This window comes from Ambystoma mexicanum, chromosome 3p (assembly GCF_040938575.1).
Source record: "Ambystoma mexicanum isolate Mex_15411 chromosome 3p, UKY_AmexF1_1, whole genome shotgun sequence".
NCBI classification, from domain to species: domain Eukaryota; kingdom Metazoa; phylum Chordata; class Amphibia; order Caudata; family Ambystomatidae; genus Ambystoma; species Ambystoma mexicanum.
Genome location: NC_090925.1, coordinates 1,272,948,930 through 1,272,967,822, shown reverse-complemented (window position 1 = coordinate 1,272,967,822; position 18,893 = coordinate 1,272,948,930). Strand labels below are relative to the sequence as shown.

General features: G+C 47.4%; 1 protein-coding gene across 2 annotated transcripts in view; it reads right to left on the bottom strand.

Annotated features, from left to right (window-relative positions):
• Positions 1 to 1,642: 1,642 nt before the first annotated feature.
• The window catches only part of CCDC134 (coiled-coil domain containing 134), a 163,690-nt gene continuing 146,439 nt past the window's right edge, over positions 1,643 to 18,893 (bottom strand). For both annotated transcript variants that reach the window (XM_069652775.1, XM_069652774.1), the window contains exons 5-8: positions 15,050 to 15,134; positions 13,661 to 13,842; positions 13,236 to 13,307; positions 1,643 to 7,111 (exon numbers count right to left, since the gene is read on the bottom strand). In XM_069652775.1, the coding sequence (XP_069508876.1) occupies positions 6,986 to 7,111; positions 13,236 to 13,307; positions 13,661 to 13,842; positions 15,050 to 15,134 (465 nt within the window). In that variant the 3' untranslated portion in view covers positions 1,643 to 6,985. The remainder of the gene's footprint in view (positions 7,112 to 13,235; positions 13,308 to 13,660; positions 13,843 to 15,049; positions 15,135 to 18,893) is intronic.

Sequence of the window (18,893 nt, the reverse complement as noted above, 5' to 3'; positions counted from 1 at the left end):
TCAGAAGGAAGCGAGTTGGGGGCGCAAGCTTTCCAGCTATGGTACCTAGCCTCTGAAACAAGCTGCAACTTAGTCTACGATCGGAAACCTCTGACCAGCGTTTCAGAAAACGTCCTGTTTAACTAACTTTGTGTCTACTTTGACTTATCCTAGAACTCTTACTAGAGCCTAAATACCCAAGGGCTGGGTGCGCTGCTATAAGTGAAATAATAAATAAGTAAATGAACAACGCAGCGGACTGTCTTGTTTCACCAGTATGCTGCAGGTCATACAGTAGTGCAGGCTAGATGTCCCATGGAACCCTCAAAGTCTTTGCTGGTCCAAGACTGCTGGTGATGGGACTTTGATGGAGAAGCCCCCTGTGCCATAATAAACTTATTCTGCAAGCATACCACAGCAACTTGGACATTCATGCCTAGGGGTGCAGTGGATGAGTGCCGTAGGTCAGGCAGGTAACTGGCTACTTCTAATTGCAGGAGTACAGGCTGGACCGGTTTCAAAACACTAATCTGCCTTTTCGGGTGCAGGAGGGAGGCAGAGTCCTTTAGAGTTTAGAGAGGACTTCACAGCTGTGGATTTTGTGACCTTGGGCCGAATTGAGTAGCATGGACCAAAAGGTCATCAGATGGAGCCAGCAACGTCGTGTAACAGGCTCCAGACAGTAGAATAGGTGCAGGCCTGGTCTCAAAATGGCCTGTTACTATATTTCACTTCTTGGGCGAATTCTAAAAAAAAGTACATTGTTTCATGTGTGCCCTTGTTGACTAACTATCACACAGGTGCTGATGGGAGGGATCAGCATTCTGTGTTGTAAAGAGAATGACATTTACCAGAAAAGCATGCCATAGGACCACAAGGACTGATGTAACTAATGCTCAAAAGACCTGTACCATATTTAAAACATAGTTTAAAGTTATGTACATCACCAAAGCTGTTTTACTCTACAAAAGGTTGATTCATCTGAAATATTGCTACTTAACCTGAGCTTTAGTTTGATGAATTTTAAGCTCCAACAGTTTTATTTGAGTATTTGGTATCGATTAGTACGTTAACTTTCGTATAAATCATTGAAGATCAAATTTAGGTTTAAGGAAATGCAAATGAATGGTTTGAGTGGAAGCATTCGCAGAATCTGCTTCAAAGAGAATTCCTATTGTTTCTGATTAGTTGATTTTTTTCACAACCAAGGCAGAAGATTTGAAGCAGAGTCGGATGAACTGCAGTTTAAGGGCGGTTAGAAAAATGTGCCTTTATATCATTGAAACCAATATGTGCATTTGGATTTACATCTCTTTTTACTGTACCAATTGACCAGTGAGACAATTGGAGAATATGCCCACCAATCAATAAACTTGCCTCAAAATATTATATATATATATATATATATATATATATATATATATATATATATATATATATATATATATATGCAATATATGTTGTTATAGTCTGCGGTAATTTGCAGAACAATGGTACGGTAAGGCATTAAAAAACACACCAGTAAATACAATTAATGTTCTTTCCATCTTTTCAGTTTTAAGCAGGGATTTGGGTCATTACTATTCATTCCAGTCAAACATGTAATAAACAAGCAACTCTAGTAGGGAAGATATCTAAAAACTAAAGAAACATTATGGACAACTTTGGTTTTATAATCAAAACCTGACAAACACATTTTATTGGCTCAGAAGAAGATGACTCATACAAACAATAAACATATCCAACTCAAGGATTGTATGACACACACACACCCTCCCCCCCATATTTCCAACTCAAGTATACATTCATGATTTATTTGGTGAAGTGACTACGAGGGAACAGTGGCAGGCTAGAACCTCCAAACAGGTTGGTGAAGTTGGCATGAAAGGTATGATGGTCTAACACGCCAACTCCCACACTTGCAGCTCTTCCCAAACTTCTTATTTCCATTCATACCATAGCCTTCAATGCATGGTTGCAAACCTAGTATCATTTCTCCACCTGTCCAACTGGACCAGCAGTGTTTAAGCTCATCTCAATCTATAACTGCCATATATTTAGCTTCACTTCCGAAATGACTCCTCCACCACGTACTTGAACTCTATGATCAGAAACAGACATATCATTTTCCCTGTGACAGGGCACCAGTGGTGATCTACGAAATGTGCATCTTTAACCATTTGACTGCCCTTGGGACATGCATATAAACACATCTGCAAAAAATAGTCCAGATTTTCCCTCGAGACTCAACGTTCATGGCTAAAACCTTTATTTTCTTGGGCAACACTAGTCTGGGCTGCTACGGGTGGGTGAGGGTAAACAGTCAGTGTTAATGCTGCTTACTGCTGCACTCTCACAGTGTAGCCAGGGCTCCACGGCATCACTTGTAGGAATCTGGTTATTGCCATAGTTACCCATGTGATGGCAGCTGGGACTATTTTCCCTACTAGTTGATGGCAGAAGAATCCCTGCCATCAACTAGTAGAATTCAGTCCAACTGCGCGCACTACTCATGGGAAACCAAGTCTAACATAGGTACCACCAAAAGGGGGAGATCCTGCTATTGCCACCTCTCCTGGCGGAAATCAGAACCCCCGCCACCCCACCACTGCGACCATCAATCTCCATCCAGGGAATCCATGTCTACGGCCACCACCGTTACCTGGGGAAAGTAGGCCTACCTGGGGGAAAGGAGGACTACCATTGCCACCATCAGGTAATTCTAGGCCACCACATGATCTCCACATTGCCAAATTCATTAGCCTTGAAACCTGAAAAACAAAGACTAAAACAGTTGGCCACAACCTCGTGGGCTACAGTGCGGTGCAATGGACAGATTAATGACAGGGACATTAAAGAGAAGCAAAGAGCTGGTAAATTCACCATACTTGTAATGAGGCCCTAATTCATGGATTAAGAATTAGTAATCCATTAGGTGACAATATCAAACAGATATGAAGACTCCAACCCTGGTTGGGCAGATGTGAGATGGCATCATTACATCTTCTCGACGGGACAGATGTGGTAATCGGTCAATACCATTGGCAAAACCATTTTAGAGAATACCTTTTGCAAGATGAGCTTCCCATTTTATCTCCATCCGTGCAATCTTTCAGCATAGAGATAATGAAGGAACCAAGATGAGAAAGAAAAGGATATGATTGAACACATTATTTCACCCTCAGCCGTAAATCTAGTCAGCAGGGTAGCATGAAGCACAGCTTGATAGGTACATGCAGCTCTGAAAGCCAAATTAGTTCCATCAATATCATTACAGAGGTGCCCATTTTCGGTCTCAGAGATCACGCAGATCATTAGATAATTGAAATTGGAGGTTAAGCAGCCAAGAATGTCTTTCTTGCACAAATATATTGTGAATGCATTCTTTATGAACTCCCAACTTGGAAGCATGACTATTACAAGTGGAATATTTTGGTGTCTTTTATGGCAAACAAATCTATTTGTGCCGAGTACACATTCTGAAAAGATTGCGGATCACTTAATACGTTATCAATTTTATAAAGCACAACATTCCCACAAAGGCATCTTGGCACTGGGAGCAACAGGGGAGGACAAGCCAAGGCCAAAGAACTATAAAACAAACGTTTTCAACGGCCTACGGAATAACAGATGTTTATCAATGACTCAGCGTTGGGGAGAGGAAATTCCACAATTTCACTGCTGCCACAGAAAAAGCACGTCCTCCCACCAGAGAAAGTTTATAAGTGGGTACCTGGATGAGAGAGGTTTTTTGCAAGTGCAGGGAATGGTTTGAAACATAAGGACGAAATGTATGCTCTAAATATTCTGCACCAATGCCATAGAAGGTTCGATGTTATGTTATTTGTTATGTTATTTGTTATGTTATTTGGCATTTATATAGCGCTCTATATATAATTAGTATGACCTCAAAGCGCTACAATACATGGAGATTTAAACAGAGCCTGCTTCGCAACTGGCAGCCAATGTAGGGACCACAGGACTGAAGAAATATGGACCCTGAAAAAAGAACCCATAACAAGTCGGACTGCTGAGTCCTAAAATTATTAGGCGGCTGATCAGAAAACCAGGCTGGGCAGGTACAAAGAATTACAATAATCCACAATACCAAACACCAGCGCAGCCACCACTGGAGCCCGTTGATGTAAAGGAAGAAAAAAAATTACTTTAAGCTGGATCTTCAACTTTAAGTGACCAGACGGACAAACTGCACTCACTTGGGGCACAGAGGACAGCGATGAAGAGATGATTATTTCATACCCAAATCCTTGCCCATGGAAACAGAGGCAGCCAAGGGGGAGATTAGAAGGTCAAAAAAGTCAAAGACCATGCGGCAGACAGAGGGCCGAAAAACCATCACCCCTGTCTTGTCTCCGTTAAGCTTGAGCCAACCATTGCCCATTCAACCACCCACCGCCTCCATACAACCCCTCGGCCGAGAACCAGTATCATGATTAACAAGATGGACAATTTGCGCATCATCAGCATAGGATGCCTTTGATCAGACAATGTTGCACAGAGAAAGTACTCTTTACCCCAATGTACTAGTCATTAGAAAAACTCAGCAAATGTCTACATTCTGTCCAAACCTGCATTGTCCAGTCCACCTTAAAGTGGCAGTAGATATCGGCTCTCATCAATGCAAAGTAAGTTCTAATTATTATCTTGTGCGCTCTGTGGGGACTGCCGATCTACAACTGATCAACAGGTCTTAAAAGTGGCAGCGTTCTCAGGAAAATTGGGGCAGTGCTTGGAGGCTCGTACAGTTCTTCCTTGGAAATCACCATCCTAATGGTGGCAGGAGTCCATATAATGGACAAAGCTGGGGGCCCGAAGCCTTGCAAAAGCAGATACAGTACATCTGAAATATGAGATCCTCTCATAGGTACAAAAATAAAGCAGGCAGTAGCAAAACCAGCAGTTTGTTTTTTTTCTATAGGCACTTAGCAGGCATTCAACTACTTTTTCCAGCTATTTCCATCCTATGCCCAGGTACAATCATAATTTTCCATGATAGTTTCATCCCACAATAGTTATTGCAAGCATATATTTACTAAGGGGGTTGGGGGGGGGACTTGGTCAGTGCAAGGGTCCCACATGGTTAAAGTTGGTCACGCCTGGGTAAGAGACTTATGTTTAAAATCACTAGTTCTAAAACTACTCTGCATAGGAAATATTGCATCTCGTCCTCAAGGATATGAGTGTACCTTAGGAGGGTGTGGTGGTGTTCTGGGGATACGAATAGTACCTGCAGAAGACAATCTGACATGTCCGAAATCCTAGTCTAGGTTATTAGAAGTGCCAGCCACAGGATGGGGACGACTCGCATCTGATTGACTCAATGTCAATTACACCAGAAAGTCAAAACAATTCCACTAAAAAAATGGGACGACTGGAGTCACTTTTTGAATTTCATTCCTATGAGGACGTCAGGATCCATCAACTTTATAAAACCATTATGATAAACAGGACATCTACTATTCGACAATACTTCACATTTTAAATATCAGACGGTTTTCAGCCACTTGCAAGTGTCAGCTTTCTTCATGAGACCATGTTTCAACGTACTTCAATGTCGTTATCTGAAGGGCCTCAGGTGCCAACGAGTCATCACTTAAAAGACCAGATCAGCATTCCATTTGTACTGACTACACAGGTCAGAGTCAATGTAAATTCTCTCGCAAGACATCACCCGGACTGGTAGGCGTTTGTGTCAATGGCATTTTAAGTGTACAAGAACACCTACACCCCTTACTGTGGGGGAAATTAAAGTTGATACAAGTCATTAATATTTGCCATTGGTAACTGGGGTACAAACCTAATGTCCCCTTGTATGCTGGAGCACAGGTGAGCCCTAATAAGCGAGGGCTTACTGAAGATGCATGATTTGAAGTACATGGTCAGACACAGTCTTGAGAAGAGTTCAGAATTACACTCTGCTGAACTGGCCGTCTTAGGTAATGGCCCAATGGTGCATCTTGCACTTCAGAGATGTTTTGAAGTACACCGCAGTGTTTTACCATGAAGAAAGCCGATGAGCATGACCGACATTGCCATCATATATTAGCTATTACAATCAAACGCCCATTTTCTCACATGATTAACAGGCATTGTGAAGTAGAGGCAGGAAATGAAGAAATGCCTCCACAACCGCAGTACACCTTCACCTTTTACACTGTAATGGGCATATCCTCCTCTCTCCCGTAGCATGCACCCTAGAACATTCAGGTGCTGTGTATATCCTTTTGCAAGTGCCATTCTGCATGCAGGAGGACACATGAACAAGATACCAGAAGAAATGTAGGTATATGCAGTGTACAGGCTGACTAGAGGTTGGTAGGAATAGAGAGAGGTAGAGGTGGCTAAACAAGTACTAAAGCCGCAATGGATGCATATCACATAAACCCATGCATACTCTCAGCTATGGGACAAGACTGAAGGCATGGGAAGAGGCCTATAGATAAATGGCACTTTGCTAAAAGACCATGCAGTCCAGGCTTGATTTAAGAGATGCGAGGCAGTAGCAGTTAATAGAGCAGAACAGCTGTGACAGTGCAAGGTCAGAAGTCAAAGGAAAGGTAAAAGTAAAGAGGAAGTGACAGATCAGGGTGAGCAACAGTAAACAGACTGGTGAGGTAAGGAGAAGTGAAAGTCAGTGGAAACACAGGAAGAAGGTATAATATGTTCAAGGTGTGATAGTTCTTATGGTCATGGAGTATTTACTTCTTTAGAGTCAAGCAAACAACAGCTGGCCTCACAGGTGTCCTATTGTTGGATTGGATGTCTCAACTGAAGGCATATGTCCTCATCTCTCACATACTCATGCACACACTCATTCGCTCACTTTGACCACACAAGCACTTTCCTCCATTCTAGTTTCCTTCTAATTCACACATCCCAGGAGTGGGAGAAGTAAGCTGCCCAACATCACTTTCTACAGCATCCATGTTCAAGTCAATCCATTGCATGTCAGTCCATCCATGTTGTAGTTGGAGTCACAGATGGGTCAGAGCTCAGATCGAGACCGTGTAATACGTGGACCTTTGCGTATCTCCTTCCGCTTCTCCTCCTTCTTCCTCCTCTTCTCCTCATCTCTCAATGCCTTCTGGAACACATCTGTATTGGGAAACAGCTGCAAAATATAACAAAACATCCATGACTAAGAATCCAGCTTCTAGAAATGCTCAAAACAAGAGAGTGCTTTTTTGACTGTGCTTTTCTGCCCTTTTAGATGGTTAGATAACAGCCTCTACACACTGTATTTTATCGAGCAGCAATCAGACGTCGGCTCAAAGAAGGGAGGAGAGGAAAGAGAACAGGAGGCAGTGTAGAGAAGGAACAAGTTACTTACCTGTAACTGTTGTTCTCCAGCATGGGTCTGGCATGGATTCACATGCTCATGAATATTCCCCGTCGTCAGGCTGGGAATCCTCGGTAAAGAAAAAACCAGTATCAGTTTCGTTTCTGATCTGTCTTTCGTAGTAATAACCAATCACTGGTCTCTGCGTCATACTGACCACAGCCAATGACTGCCCTCTACCTAAGCACCGCCTCTGGCAGCCATCTTCAGATTTGGAAGCACGTGAAGTGGCAGTATGACCAAGTGAAGAGCCGCAGAGGGGTAGGCGGGAGGGTTCGCATGTGAATCCATGCCAGACCCATGCTGGAGAACAACAGTTACAGGTAAGTAACTTGTTCCTTCTCCAGCATGGGGTCTGGCATGGATTCACATGCTCATGAATAAAGAATACATAGCAGTACACACATGCACAACCACGGGAGGTGGCAAAGGCTCAACATTAAGCATCACATCAACTCAACATTAAGCATCTTACCTCCTCACCAGGCTCACCTCAGGCGAACAGGTTGCGCAGCACTGCTTGGCCGACCCTGGACTCCTCCCTGGAATCCCGGTCGACGCAGTAGAATTTCGTGAAGGTGTGCGTCGACCTCCACGTAGCAGCCCTGCATATGTCCAGCAGGGGCACACCAGATAGGAACGCCGTGGTAGCTGCGATCGCTCTGGTGGAATGGGCTCTCGGACGGCCAGGCAGCGGTCGGTTTGCCAACCGGTGACAGTACATGATACAGCCGGAGAGCCATCTGGAGATGGAAGCCTTCGAGAGAGCCTTCCCCTGATTGACAGGTCCAAAGTTCACAAAGAGTTGTGACGTCTTCCGAAAACCTTTCGTGCGGTCCACGTAGAACTTCAGCGCTCTAGCTACATCCAGCGAGTGCAAAGTCCTCTCAGCCGGCGACGAAGGCGACGGGAAGAACACAGGTAACACCAAGGGTTCGTTGAGATGAAAGTCCGACGGTACCTTGGGCATGAAGGAGGGGTGCGTCCTGAGCACTACCCTCGTGTCGTGGAAAGTCAAGTACGGGGCCTTGCAGGAAAGGGCCTGGATCTCTCCCACTCGTCGTGCGGAGGTGATGGCCACGAGAAAAGCTGTTTTCCACGATAGAAACTTCAACGGGGCCGAGTGCAGAGGCTCGAACGGAGGTCCCATGAGTTTGGTCAGTACCACGTTGAGCTCCCACGCCGGGGCCGGAGCCTTCACCGGCGGGAACGATCTGAACAGTCCCTTCATGAACTCTTTCACCAGACGATGAGACCACAAGGACGTCCGGCCCGTGGTTCTGGTGTATCGGGAGATCGCAGCAAGATGAATCTTGATGGACGCGTGTGCCAGACCAGCTTTGGCCAGCGTCAGCAGGTACGGCAGCACTTGGGGAGCCGTAATCCGTAGAGGGTTAATCTTCTGTGCGTGGCACCAGACAGAGAACCTCTTCCATTTGTGTCCGTAGCATTTAAGAGTCGAGGACGCCCTGGCCTTTGCAAGAACCTCTCTGCAGTCGGCCGGTATGTCGTATCCTCCAAACTCTAGCGCTGCAGGAGCCAGGCCTGCAAGTTCAGCGACTTCGGGTCGTGGTGGAGGATGGCGCCTCCTTCCCTGGAGAGTAGATCCGCGTCCGCCGGCAGCTTGATTGGCGGGGACGCCGACAAGTCCAGAAGGTCCGGGAACCATATCTGCCTCGGCCACGCAGGTGTGACGAGGATCATCCTGCACCGTGACCTCTTGAGCTGGTTGACGAGCCGGATTAGCAGAGGCAAGGGAGGGAACGCGTAGAGGAACAGGCCCTCCCAGGGGCCCTTGGGCGACGGCCCAATGCCACAGGTCCTGCGCCTCCTTGGACAGCGCTGGGGACCTGGTTCCGCCCTGTTTCCTGATGTAAAACATGGTGGTGGTGTTGTCGGTGAAGATCCTCACCACCTTGCCCTTGAGGGACGGAAGGAAGGACCTGAGGGCCCAAAACACTGCACGGAGCTCCAGGACGTTGATATGCAGGGACTTCTCCGTCGGGAGCCAGAGTCCCCTTGCGTGCAGATTTTCGGTGTGCGCTCCCCACCCTTCTAGGGAGGCATCCGTGGTCACAGTCACCTGGTGGGCTGGGGTCTGGAAGTCCATGCCCGCCGTCAGATGCGCGCGGGTGCCCCACCACCGTATCGCTCGTCGGAAACTCTCGTCGAGCTTGATCCTTTCCTCGAAGCTGCCCGTCGTCTGGATCCAGCGCGCATCCAGGAACTCTTGCAACGGGCGCATCCGGAGCCTGCACATGGGAATGAGGTAGATGCAGGAAGACATCATCCCGAGGAGGGACTTGATGGACCTCACCTTGGCCGCGTCGGCCACCAACATCCGTTGCACCTTGCCCAAGATGGTCCTGGTCCTCTCCTCCGACGGGGAGGCCAGAAGGGACACTGTGTCGAGCCTCGCTCCCAGAAACAGTGCGACTTGCGCGGGCACCAGGTGGGATTTGGCGTAGTTCACGGAGAATCCCAGGTCCGTGAGGAGTTGGACGGTCCTTGCCGTGTGGACCACGGCGAGCTCCCTCGTCTTGGCGCGGATGAGCCAGTCGTCCAGGTAGGGGTAGACGTGAATCCCCTCGCGGCGCAGCTGCGCCGCCACCGGTGCGAGGCACTTGGTGAAAACCCTGGGTGCCGACCGCAGTCCGAAGGGAAGGGCTTTGAACTGGTAATGACGCCCTTGGACCACGAATCTGAGGAATTTTCCGATAGGAAGTCTCCTTCCTCCAGCTGACCCAGGACGTGCTGGAGGGTGACCATCCGGAACTTCTGCGCCTTGATGAACTTGTTCAGGCGTCGCAGGTCCAGGATGGGGCGCCATCCTCCCGTCTTCTTCTTCACGAGGAAGTAACGCGAGTAGACTCCGGAGCCCCGAAGCCTCTTTGGGACGAGTTCGATGGCGCCCTTTCTGAGCATCGCCTTTACCTCCAGGAGAAGTTGAGGGACGTGAAGTTCTTTCCTGGCCACGGGGGGGACGCGCGGGCACCTTCTTTGAAACTCGAGCGCGTGGCCCCGGGCCAGGGCGTCCAGCACCCAACGGTCGGTGGAGATGGACTCCCACACGCTGACGAAGCCCGCCAGCCGGCCTCCCACCGGGGTGCTTCGGTGGGGGCCCGACCCCACGGCCGGTTCAATCCTGCTTGGACGCGGCCTTGCCGCCTTGGCCTCCTTGGCGACGACGGCGGGGGCCGCCAGACTTGCCTCGTCCTCTGTAGGCCTCTTGCGACGACGAGCGGGCCGCTTGACGGTAGGAAGCGAAACCGCCGCCGGAACCTTTGGAGGCGCCCTTGCCTCCGCCGCTCCGAAAGGGCGTCCGCCGTTGCTGCAGTACTCCAAGGGCCCGGGCCGTCTCAGTATCCGCCTTGATGGCCTGAAGGGAATCGTCCACTGTCTTCCCAAACAGGTTGTTCCCGTCGAAGGGCATGTCCAGGACCCTGGTCTGGACGTCCTGCCGAAAGTCCGTAGCCTTGAGCCATCCGCGACGTCGAAGGCAAACGCCGTTGCCCATCTGGCGGAACCCAGTGTCGGCGATGTCCGTCGCCACGGTGATGGCGTGGTCCGAGGCCACCTCACCTTCCTGCAGGATCTCAAGGGCCTCCGCCCTCTTGTCGTCCGGCAGAAAATCCAGCAGGGGAGCTATCTTGTACCAGAGTTCCCTGTCGTAGCGGGCCACGATAGCCAAGGCGTTGGCCGCTTTAATCGTCGTCGCCGCCGACGAGATGACTCTGCGTCCCATGGCATCCAATTTCTTTCCCTCGCCGTCCGGCGGGGAAGTCGACGTGGAGGCCGCACCCCCCCCCCGCTTTCTTCCTGGCTGCCGCGGAGACGACGGAGTCCGGGGTAGGCTGCGCCCGGAGGCATAGGGGGGCCGAGTCCGGGACCCGGTACTTTTTCTCGTACCGGTCTCTTTTCGCTGGCGTCGTGGAAGGGTTCTTGAGGAGGGAAAGGCCCTCATCCCAAATGTCGTCCAACAGAGGCACTGCGAGGACCGTCTTCCTCTTGGTCTCGCGCCGTTGGTAAAGGAAGCCTTCCTTTTTCTTCTCCTCAGGGCAGAGTTGGAAAAGCTCGGATGCCCTGGCGATCATTGAGTGGAACGATCCAATCTCGTCGGGCGGAGAAGCCCTGGGGGGAGGCGACGACGGAAAATCCTCGTCGTATGCCTCGTCGTCCGTACCCGTCGCTGCCGTGTCAGTCCCCGTATCATCCCCTCGGGTGGACGGGGAGGAGGGCTGGACGGGGCGCGACGGTTGAAAAGGAGGCGGTGGATGGATCCTTCTTTTCTTGGTAGGGGGAACACCAGAAGGTCCCGGTTCTGGATCCCCCGACGGGAGAGGTTCCTCCGTCGGTAACGGTAGTCTCGTCCTTATCTCGGAGCACGACGCCCTGCCCCCCCTTCTTCCCCACGGAGGGTTTCACGGGGGTCCTATCGATGGGCACGAAAGAAGACTCCCTCCGAGGAGGCAGGGAGATTCTGGGCCCCGAGGCCGCCACCACTGGTGCAGCCTCCACAGGCTGGGCCAGGGCCGCCGCGACCGTTTCGATAGAGGGCTTGGTCGAATGGATCAAGGCCTTCACCACCTTAGGTGCGCTCACCGCCTTATCCTTGAGGGAGGGGGCACTGCCACGCTCCTCCTCTGCCTTAGAGCTCGACCGGGGTCTCTCCAGGAGCTTCGCCGGGTGCTCGGCCTTCCTCTTACCCGACCCAGAGCGTTGGCTCGTGGTTGATGGTGCCGGGGAGGGTGCGCCCTGCCTGGCGCCCGTAGAGCCCGACCGTTCGGCGCTCCCGGTGCCAGCGGACTCGCGGTGCTTGGCCTTATGTTGGGCCCCCGTCGCCGGGGCGCCCTCAAAGGTCTTAGAAGACCGCTCAGATTTCTTCTTCTTCTCGCCAGACGGGCTCTTACCCTCCAGCCAGCTGGCGAGACGTTGATGGCGGTCCTTCATGGTCCGTTCCGACATGTTGCCGCAAAACGCACAGTCCTTCTCCACGTGCGTCTTGTCCCCATGAAGGCAGTAAAGGCAGAAAGAGTGTTCGTCCTCCTTGAAGACGTTCTGCAGCTGGCATCCAGGGCAGGCCCTGAACAGCTTTCCGGGCGTCGAGCTTCCCTTCTCCTGGGCCATCTCCGAGACCGGGCCTGAGAAGCTTCTGGAGTCCTCCGAAGTGTAGCTCGACGAAATCTTCACCCTTGAGGGGCACAGATGAATCCGACACGGGTCCCCGTTGATCGGATGTAGGATCGGTGGAGCTTGAGGCTCTTTTGACCGAAAGAATCGAAGTTTTTGTGAAAAAGCGCGAAAAAATAGCACTAACGCTCGAGAGCAATAGCACGAGGATCCCAACACATGAACGTGCGGTAAAAATCTGAAGATGGCTGCCAGAGGCGGTGCTTAGGTAGAGGGCAGTCATTGGCTGTGGTCAGTATGACGCAGAGACCAGTGATTGGTTATTACTACGAAAGACAGATCAGAAACGAAACTGATACTGGTTTTTTCTTTACCGAGGATTCCCAGCCTGACGACGGGGAATATTCATGAGCATGTGAATCCATGCCAGACCCCATGCTGGAGAAATGAAATGTAGAGTAGAATGAAGCGTTGAGAAATAATATTCCAATGACAATTTTAAAAGCTAGGTCCAATGCAAAGATGCTTTAACGAGGAGAGGTCAAGACAGGATATACATACTGTGCACCCACTCTTTCTTAAATAATCCAATGACTTGAGGTCAAGGCTATAAACACTATCAAATGACACAAAAGTTAAAACCAAAAAAAAGCAGAAAAACTATGCATCAATGTTTAAAACGATTAAAAAACAGATGCGTGTGGGATTCTCCACAAATGTTGATCCCAGTCTTAAAAACCAGGTCCTCAGAATCTTTTATGCTCACCTCCGAGTGGTCATTCTTGAAGGGATTTCGGTAATCCGGCGATTTCTCACTGATTCCCAGTTCCTGGGCCATCTACAAAACACAAGCAAACAGAGCCAACAACGTTCAAAACCATGCTGATGGTCCAGGGAATGACACACAAGCTTCCAGTGCAGCAACTTCACCTTCACTCACAGGATATCATTACGTCACAAGACAACTGTCAGGTGTTAGAATAGTGGATGGGGCTTTTGGCAATCACATAGCATCAAACAATGGTTGGGACTGAAGGAAGCATTGTTGAAGCCTCTGAAAGGAGTGCATGGAGAACCGTGCCCAATCAATAATTGCTTTCTTTCTGGGACTATAGAGTTAACTCACCATGATGGGAGGGTACAGTTACCCCAGGCATTTCTGTGACTAAGCCTGAATTAAGAGGTGCTTACCAGCCCCAGGAGTTGCGCATGAGGACCACCTTCAAACACCCCGCTCAAGTTACAGAAGCCGATACCCCAGCGTATAAGGTTGTTCCAGTTAGAGTTGCGGTCAAAGTAGTGATGCACTATCTTGGGGAAGCGAAGTACCACGTCACCGAAGAAGGCAGAGTTCTCCACTGCATGAGAGTATGCTGTAACCAAAGACAGGAAGGTTTAACCAGGAGCAGAAGGGATTAGGCAGATGTGAGGTTACAGTATGTCTATTGAAAGGAGGGTGTGAAATACAGAAGGGGACCACGAGGAAATAGGAGTGTAAGGGTGTGACGTATTGTAGGAGTGTGTAATCGGAGATCTCAGAATGACATTGGCCTAGGTGCTTGTGTAATAAGATACACATGACACAGAGCAAAGTCCAATGATCGTTCACAGAATGATGTAGTGCGAGAAATAAACGGTTCAAGTAATACTTTTCAGGAAGTCCACAAATGGCACAGACTGAGGTCTGGAAGACATCAGTGCTCCATGGATTTATATATGTGATAAGGTTTGTGCTTTATAAATGTCATTAATAAAATAAAAGTGACCAGACAGATTCATGCAGCAGTTATGGCTTTGAAAGAGGACCCAAGGGAGATGACCGATAATATTACAGCAAAGGGTAGTCACTCTCCAAGTAGTAGAAAGACAGATGTGCAGCCGCTACAGAGCAAGGTGCGTGCTGAGATCCTTGCAGGGGCAGTCAGTGAAGAAAGAGTGAACTACATGCAGCCCTATAGATAAGGGGTGTACCAGCCATTTTTACGCCCCAAAAATAGGCAAATCCTCCCCAAAAATAAAAATCAGGAGTAAAGATACTCACAACAACCAATAGGAAACATACACGTAGAAGCATGTGCCCCTGCTTTCACCCACAGAGCTCCATGGATATGTTTGGACCAATAGTGCATGTAGTACCACAGTAAGAAATTGCCATTATAACTGCCTTTTTGAAACAAATCAAACTGTATCTTTTAATGTGCATGAGTAACTAGGTGCAAAGAAATAATACAAAAACATTTCAATTTTCCAGTTAAAACATATGGTTGCATGCATATAAAAAGTATTCCCATTGGCAATTGGGCTTACATTTTTGACTCCCTAAAAAGCAATTTTACTCCCAACTTAAAAAAAATAGGGAGTAAAATACTCCCACTTCCAAATCTTTTCTGGGGCACTGACTATATGTGATGGTAACGTGGTTGTCATCATACATATAGCGAATTAAGATCTGGGCTTTACATGTTACAGGTTATACTTTGCGTGTCCAGCTAAGCCTACAAAGGCCCAATCCCATAGAAATACTGCTCCCTTGGTAGTAGAAACATACGCACTCGTGACTGAGAAGAGCATGCTTCCTACCATCCTTAATTTTCTCATCCTCGGGAAATGGACCGTCCGGCTGGACATCTCCAGCAATCAAAACAGCCCTCGAGTCTTCCAATACCTGCAAGAAAAAAAAAGGTTGGGGGGTTAGGCTGGAGGCAGCAGATGGGGCTTCACTATTCAATGGCCCCCAGAATGTGGGCCGAGACTAGAGATCAGGATTTATGGCTGCCGATACAAATGATGAAACCCGAAAATGTGATATGAAGCATAAAGTCGGATTAGCCTTTGCAACCTTAGTCAAACTGCTTTCAAATGTTTGAGTTAACTGGCAAATGGACAGCATTATACGAGGGAACATAGAGTCACGCTCAGAAAGATCACTGTGCAACCCATCATTTACCTCCATGTACATTTCATGTGGTTTACAAACATAATCCAATTAATGAACATGTAAAACTGGAATTAGAAAAAGTTCCTCACTATAGCAACGACTATACTCTCACTCCTTTAGACTATGTAATCATAGGAACACCACATCTTCAATAGGATGGTAGCGCAGCAGATACACTTTAAGACAAATAAGCTCAAAACCATAATGTCAGAAGGCTGAACGACAGGGCTTGCCATTTCCCAAACTACAACCTCTTGTCACTCAGTCAGCCCCTGTCCGGTTTAACTTTCCACACCCATTGCAGACACAGTCTAATACATACTAGGTCAGGAGGGAAGGGGCTGACAGACTAAGAGTACAGAAGGTACTATGGTGATTGATTTACTTACTAACTTGAAGGTCACATTTCTACAAACAGCACTGGAGCAGCACATTATATAGGGAAAAAGGTAGTCCAGTACCTTGGGGGGGAAAATGGGTAGAAATAAGGCGTCTGTTTTTAATTTATGAATTATTTGCATATAGTCTAGGGCTTTGTTGGAAGATAGTATAATGAGGCTTCTCCAAAGTCATATCATAGTTTCGGAGAGGTTATTTTAGTACTGTATATTTAAACTTTATATGGACTAGATCAATGGATGTTTTCAAATTATTGTACAAATATGTTGATTTTGCTGTATTATTTTGATACATACTTATTCTATTTATTGTTTGCTTAATTGTATTGTTGTGCTATAGGTTTTGATTAACCATAAGCATGTACAAAATAAAACATTTGTCAAAAAAGTGACAGTCTTAGGACCAAAGGAGGACAGGCGGTTGAGAAATAAATTAAGTTAAATACCTTATGGTATAAGTAAAAAATGTCAAATGAAAATAACTAATTGAAAAGGTGTGTACACAACAATTCTGCAAAGAAGAGAAGTGTTCCGGAACCTCTTCACAGAGTTGAAACAAAGAACTGGTTTCAAGTGTTAGTATAGTGCATTAAGGCGAGGATCCCCCAGCCTCCTAAAAGTGACAGTGCCATTTTCTCTTCCATGTAATCCTCTCTTGTTTTTTCCCTGTTCATGAGGTTTCCCCATAGGGTCACTGGTATCCTGTTCAAAGGGAAAGGTAGAAAATCAATGACCCAGATAAGCAAAAAGTAATGTTTAACTTTAATTCAGAAAATATGTAATATTTAAGAAAGGGTGTTTTAACGTTTCGTACATAGCCACAGATAAACAGTGTTATATCTTGGATGGGATCATGATAGGTAAACCAGTTTCCACTCTGTACAAGAGCTATGTGACCCGAGTGAAAGAATGTCTTTTTAAAAGAAAGTCTTAACCTTTGCTACCACTGGTGAATAATGCAGACTGTTCGGCTGGTGGGAGAGACAGAGCGTGATACGAACACTGTTACCAACCTGCATCCCTGCCTGGAGGGGCTGCTGTTCATGAGCCTGCTGACTGCTGTGCAGGCGCTGTGTGCGAGGTATCCAGCTTAATCGCGCTCCAATTCACGCAAGTCTTCTGGGTTCACCCAGAAGCAGTTTGAAAGCGAGCGCGGTCAACCACAGTGCCGCACAGCTGATCGTGTAGACCACGCCTACAGGAAGTGGAAAGGCGGATAAAAGCAGCATACCAGAGCCCTTGCTGTGTGAAGACTGTGAGGAGTTAAGGGCGACTGGATTCACTGTTTATCACTGTTTATGGCTGGTTACGCAGTGCGCAGCACAAGAATGAACCATCTACAAACGAAATATGGAGACAGCAGGAGAGGAGGAAGTTACTACCTTGAATCAAGGCCCGCTAGGAGTAGATGCCTCCACCAGTAGTTCGATGGCGATTCTGGAGAGACGTGGAAGCCAAGAATTTAAGGTTTTAATGGCGGAGAGAGGGATCGACCTGGAAATCCCGGCTAGCCGAAGAAAGGGGGAAACTATCTTCTGACATGATAGGGTTGCAAAACCCACAGTGTGTGGATGACCCAAAAGGTAAGAAAAAAACTGATGAATGTGGCACCGATAGCATGGAAAGCGATTGTCCCAACTTAGACATCAAAGATTTATCACAGAAGCGTGTAATCTGCGCCCCTTAAAAAAGCCTCTGTAGAGCAAGCTAAAGTGGGCCCCTACAAAACGTACGGCCAGAATGACAAATAATAAAAACACCTTATCTGCAACTCAACGTTCAAGCGAAATGTGTGTAGAGAAGTCAACAGAAATTAAGGAGAGGAGGGGTGAAAAGGCTGGGGATCCGGCAGGGGAGGAAAGACTAGAGGGAAGACTTCAAGCACGAAATACAGTGGCAGTAAGCGGAGGAGTTAATCAACATACAGAGGGACACAGGAAGAATGAGAAATTACAAAACCCTGTGCAAACGGAAGCATACGACTTACAATTACGGGAGGAACAAATAAGAGAGAGGGAGAGGGAGAATAAACAGGAGGGTAGAAATGATCTAGTAGAACATCGAGCCCGCTCAATCGCTCAGAATACACTAACGCGAACAGAGCCAAACCCTGCAATCGAAAGCGTAGGGATTCAAGAAGAAAACCTCCCAATTAAAACAGGAATGATCAGCGAAAAAAACCAATAGGGAATCAAATTACAACAGAAACCTGACCAGCAACAGGCAAGATCTGATGAAATTCAAAGCAGCTATCCATATATGAAAGAGGTTATAGCTGAAATACACGATGTTGATAGGCAGGATCATGCCTCTGAGACGAATCAACAAGAGGTAGAGCCGGGGAAGACCGACTGCAGAAATAAAGGAGACCTGCACGACCAAACCTCTGAAGAACGGGACCATATGCCAGACCATCTAAGCACAGAGGACCCACAAGAAAACATACACAATGAAATGAATAAAGAACTACAGACTTCAATCCTGACGCCAAAGAAGAAGGAAATGCCCCAGAGTATTAACAAAGAGACCGAATTGAATAATATCAAAGACAAATTGCAAGAAGCAGAGTGGGAAGACCAAGATCAAACGCCCAACTATCAGATGAACAGAGAAAAGGTCAAACAAAGGGGACAAAAAGGTGTCATGAACAAACAAAACTCCAACCAATGCAAAAATGGCAGGAAAATGAATAAAACCCAATCAAAGAAAAGACAAAAGAGTGAAAGCAACAACACATAAAAGGGTATTAACAAATTTAGAAAAAGTGGACTCAATCAACAAACTATTTGGAATAGCTCCTGCAATCAATCCCCAAAACCAAAACGAAATTTCAGATATTGAATTACTAGATAATGTTTTTCAATTTGGAGATGTGAACACAGAAATACCCAAAGAAAAGGGGAAATTTATGACACCACTATTAGGACAATCAAGACCAAAGAGGAATGCAACATCAACCCCAATTAGATGGCACTTCAACAAAACAAGGAACAATACAAACACACCATTGGGGAAGCCAAAAATGCCAGCTGGCAAAGCCTTGTACATACCCCTGAGAAAGAAGCGTTTAAATCCCAACTTGAAAGTC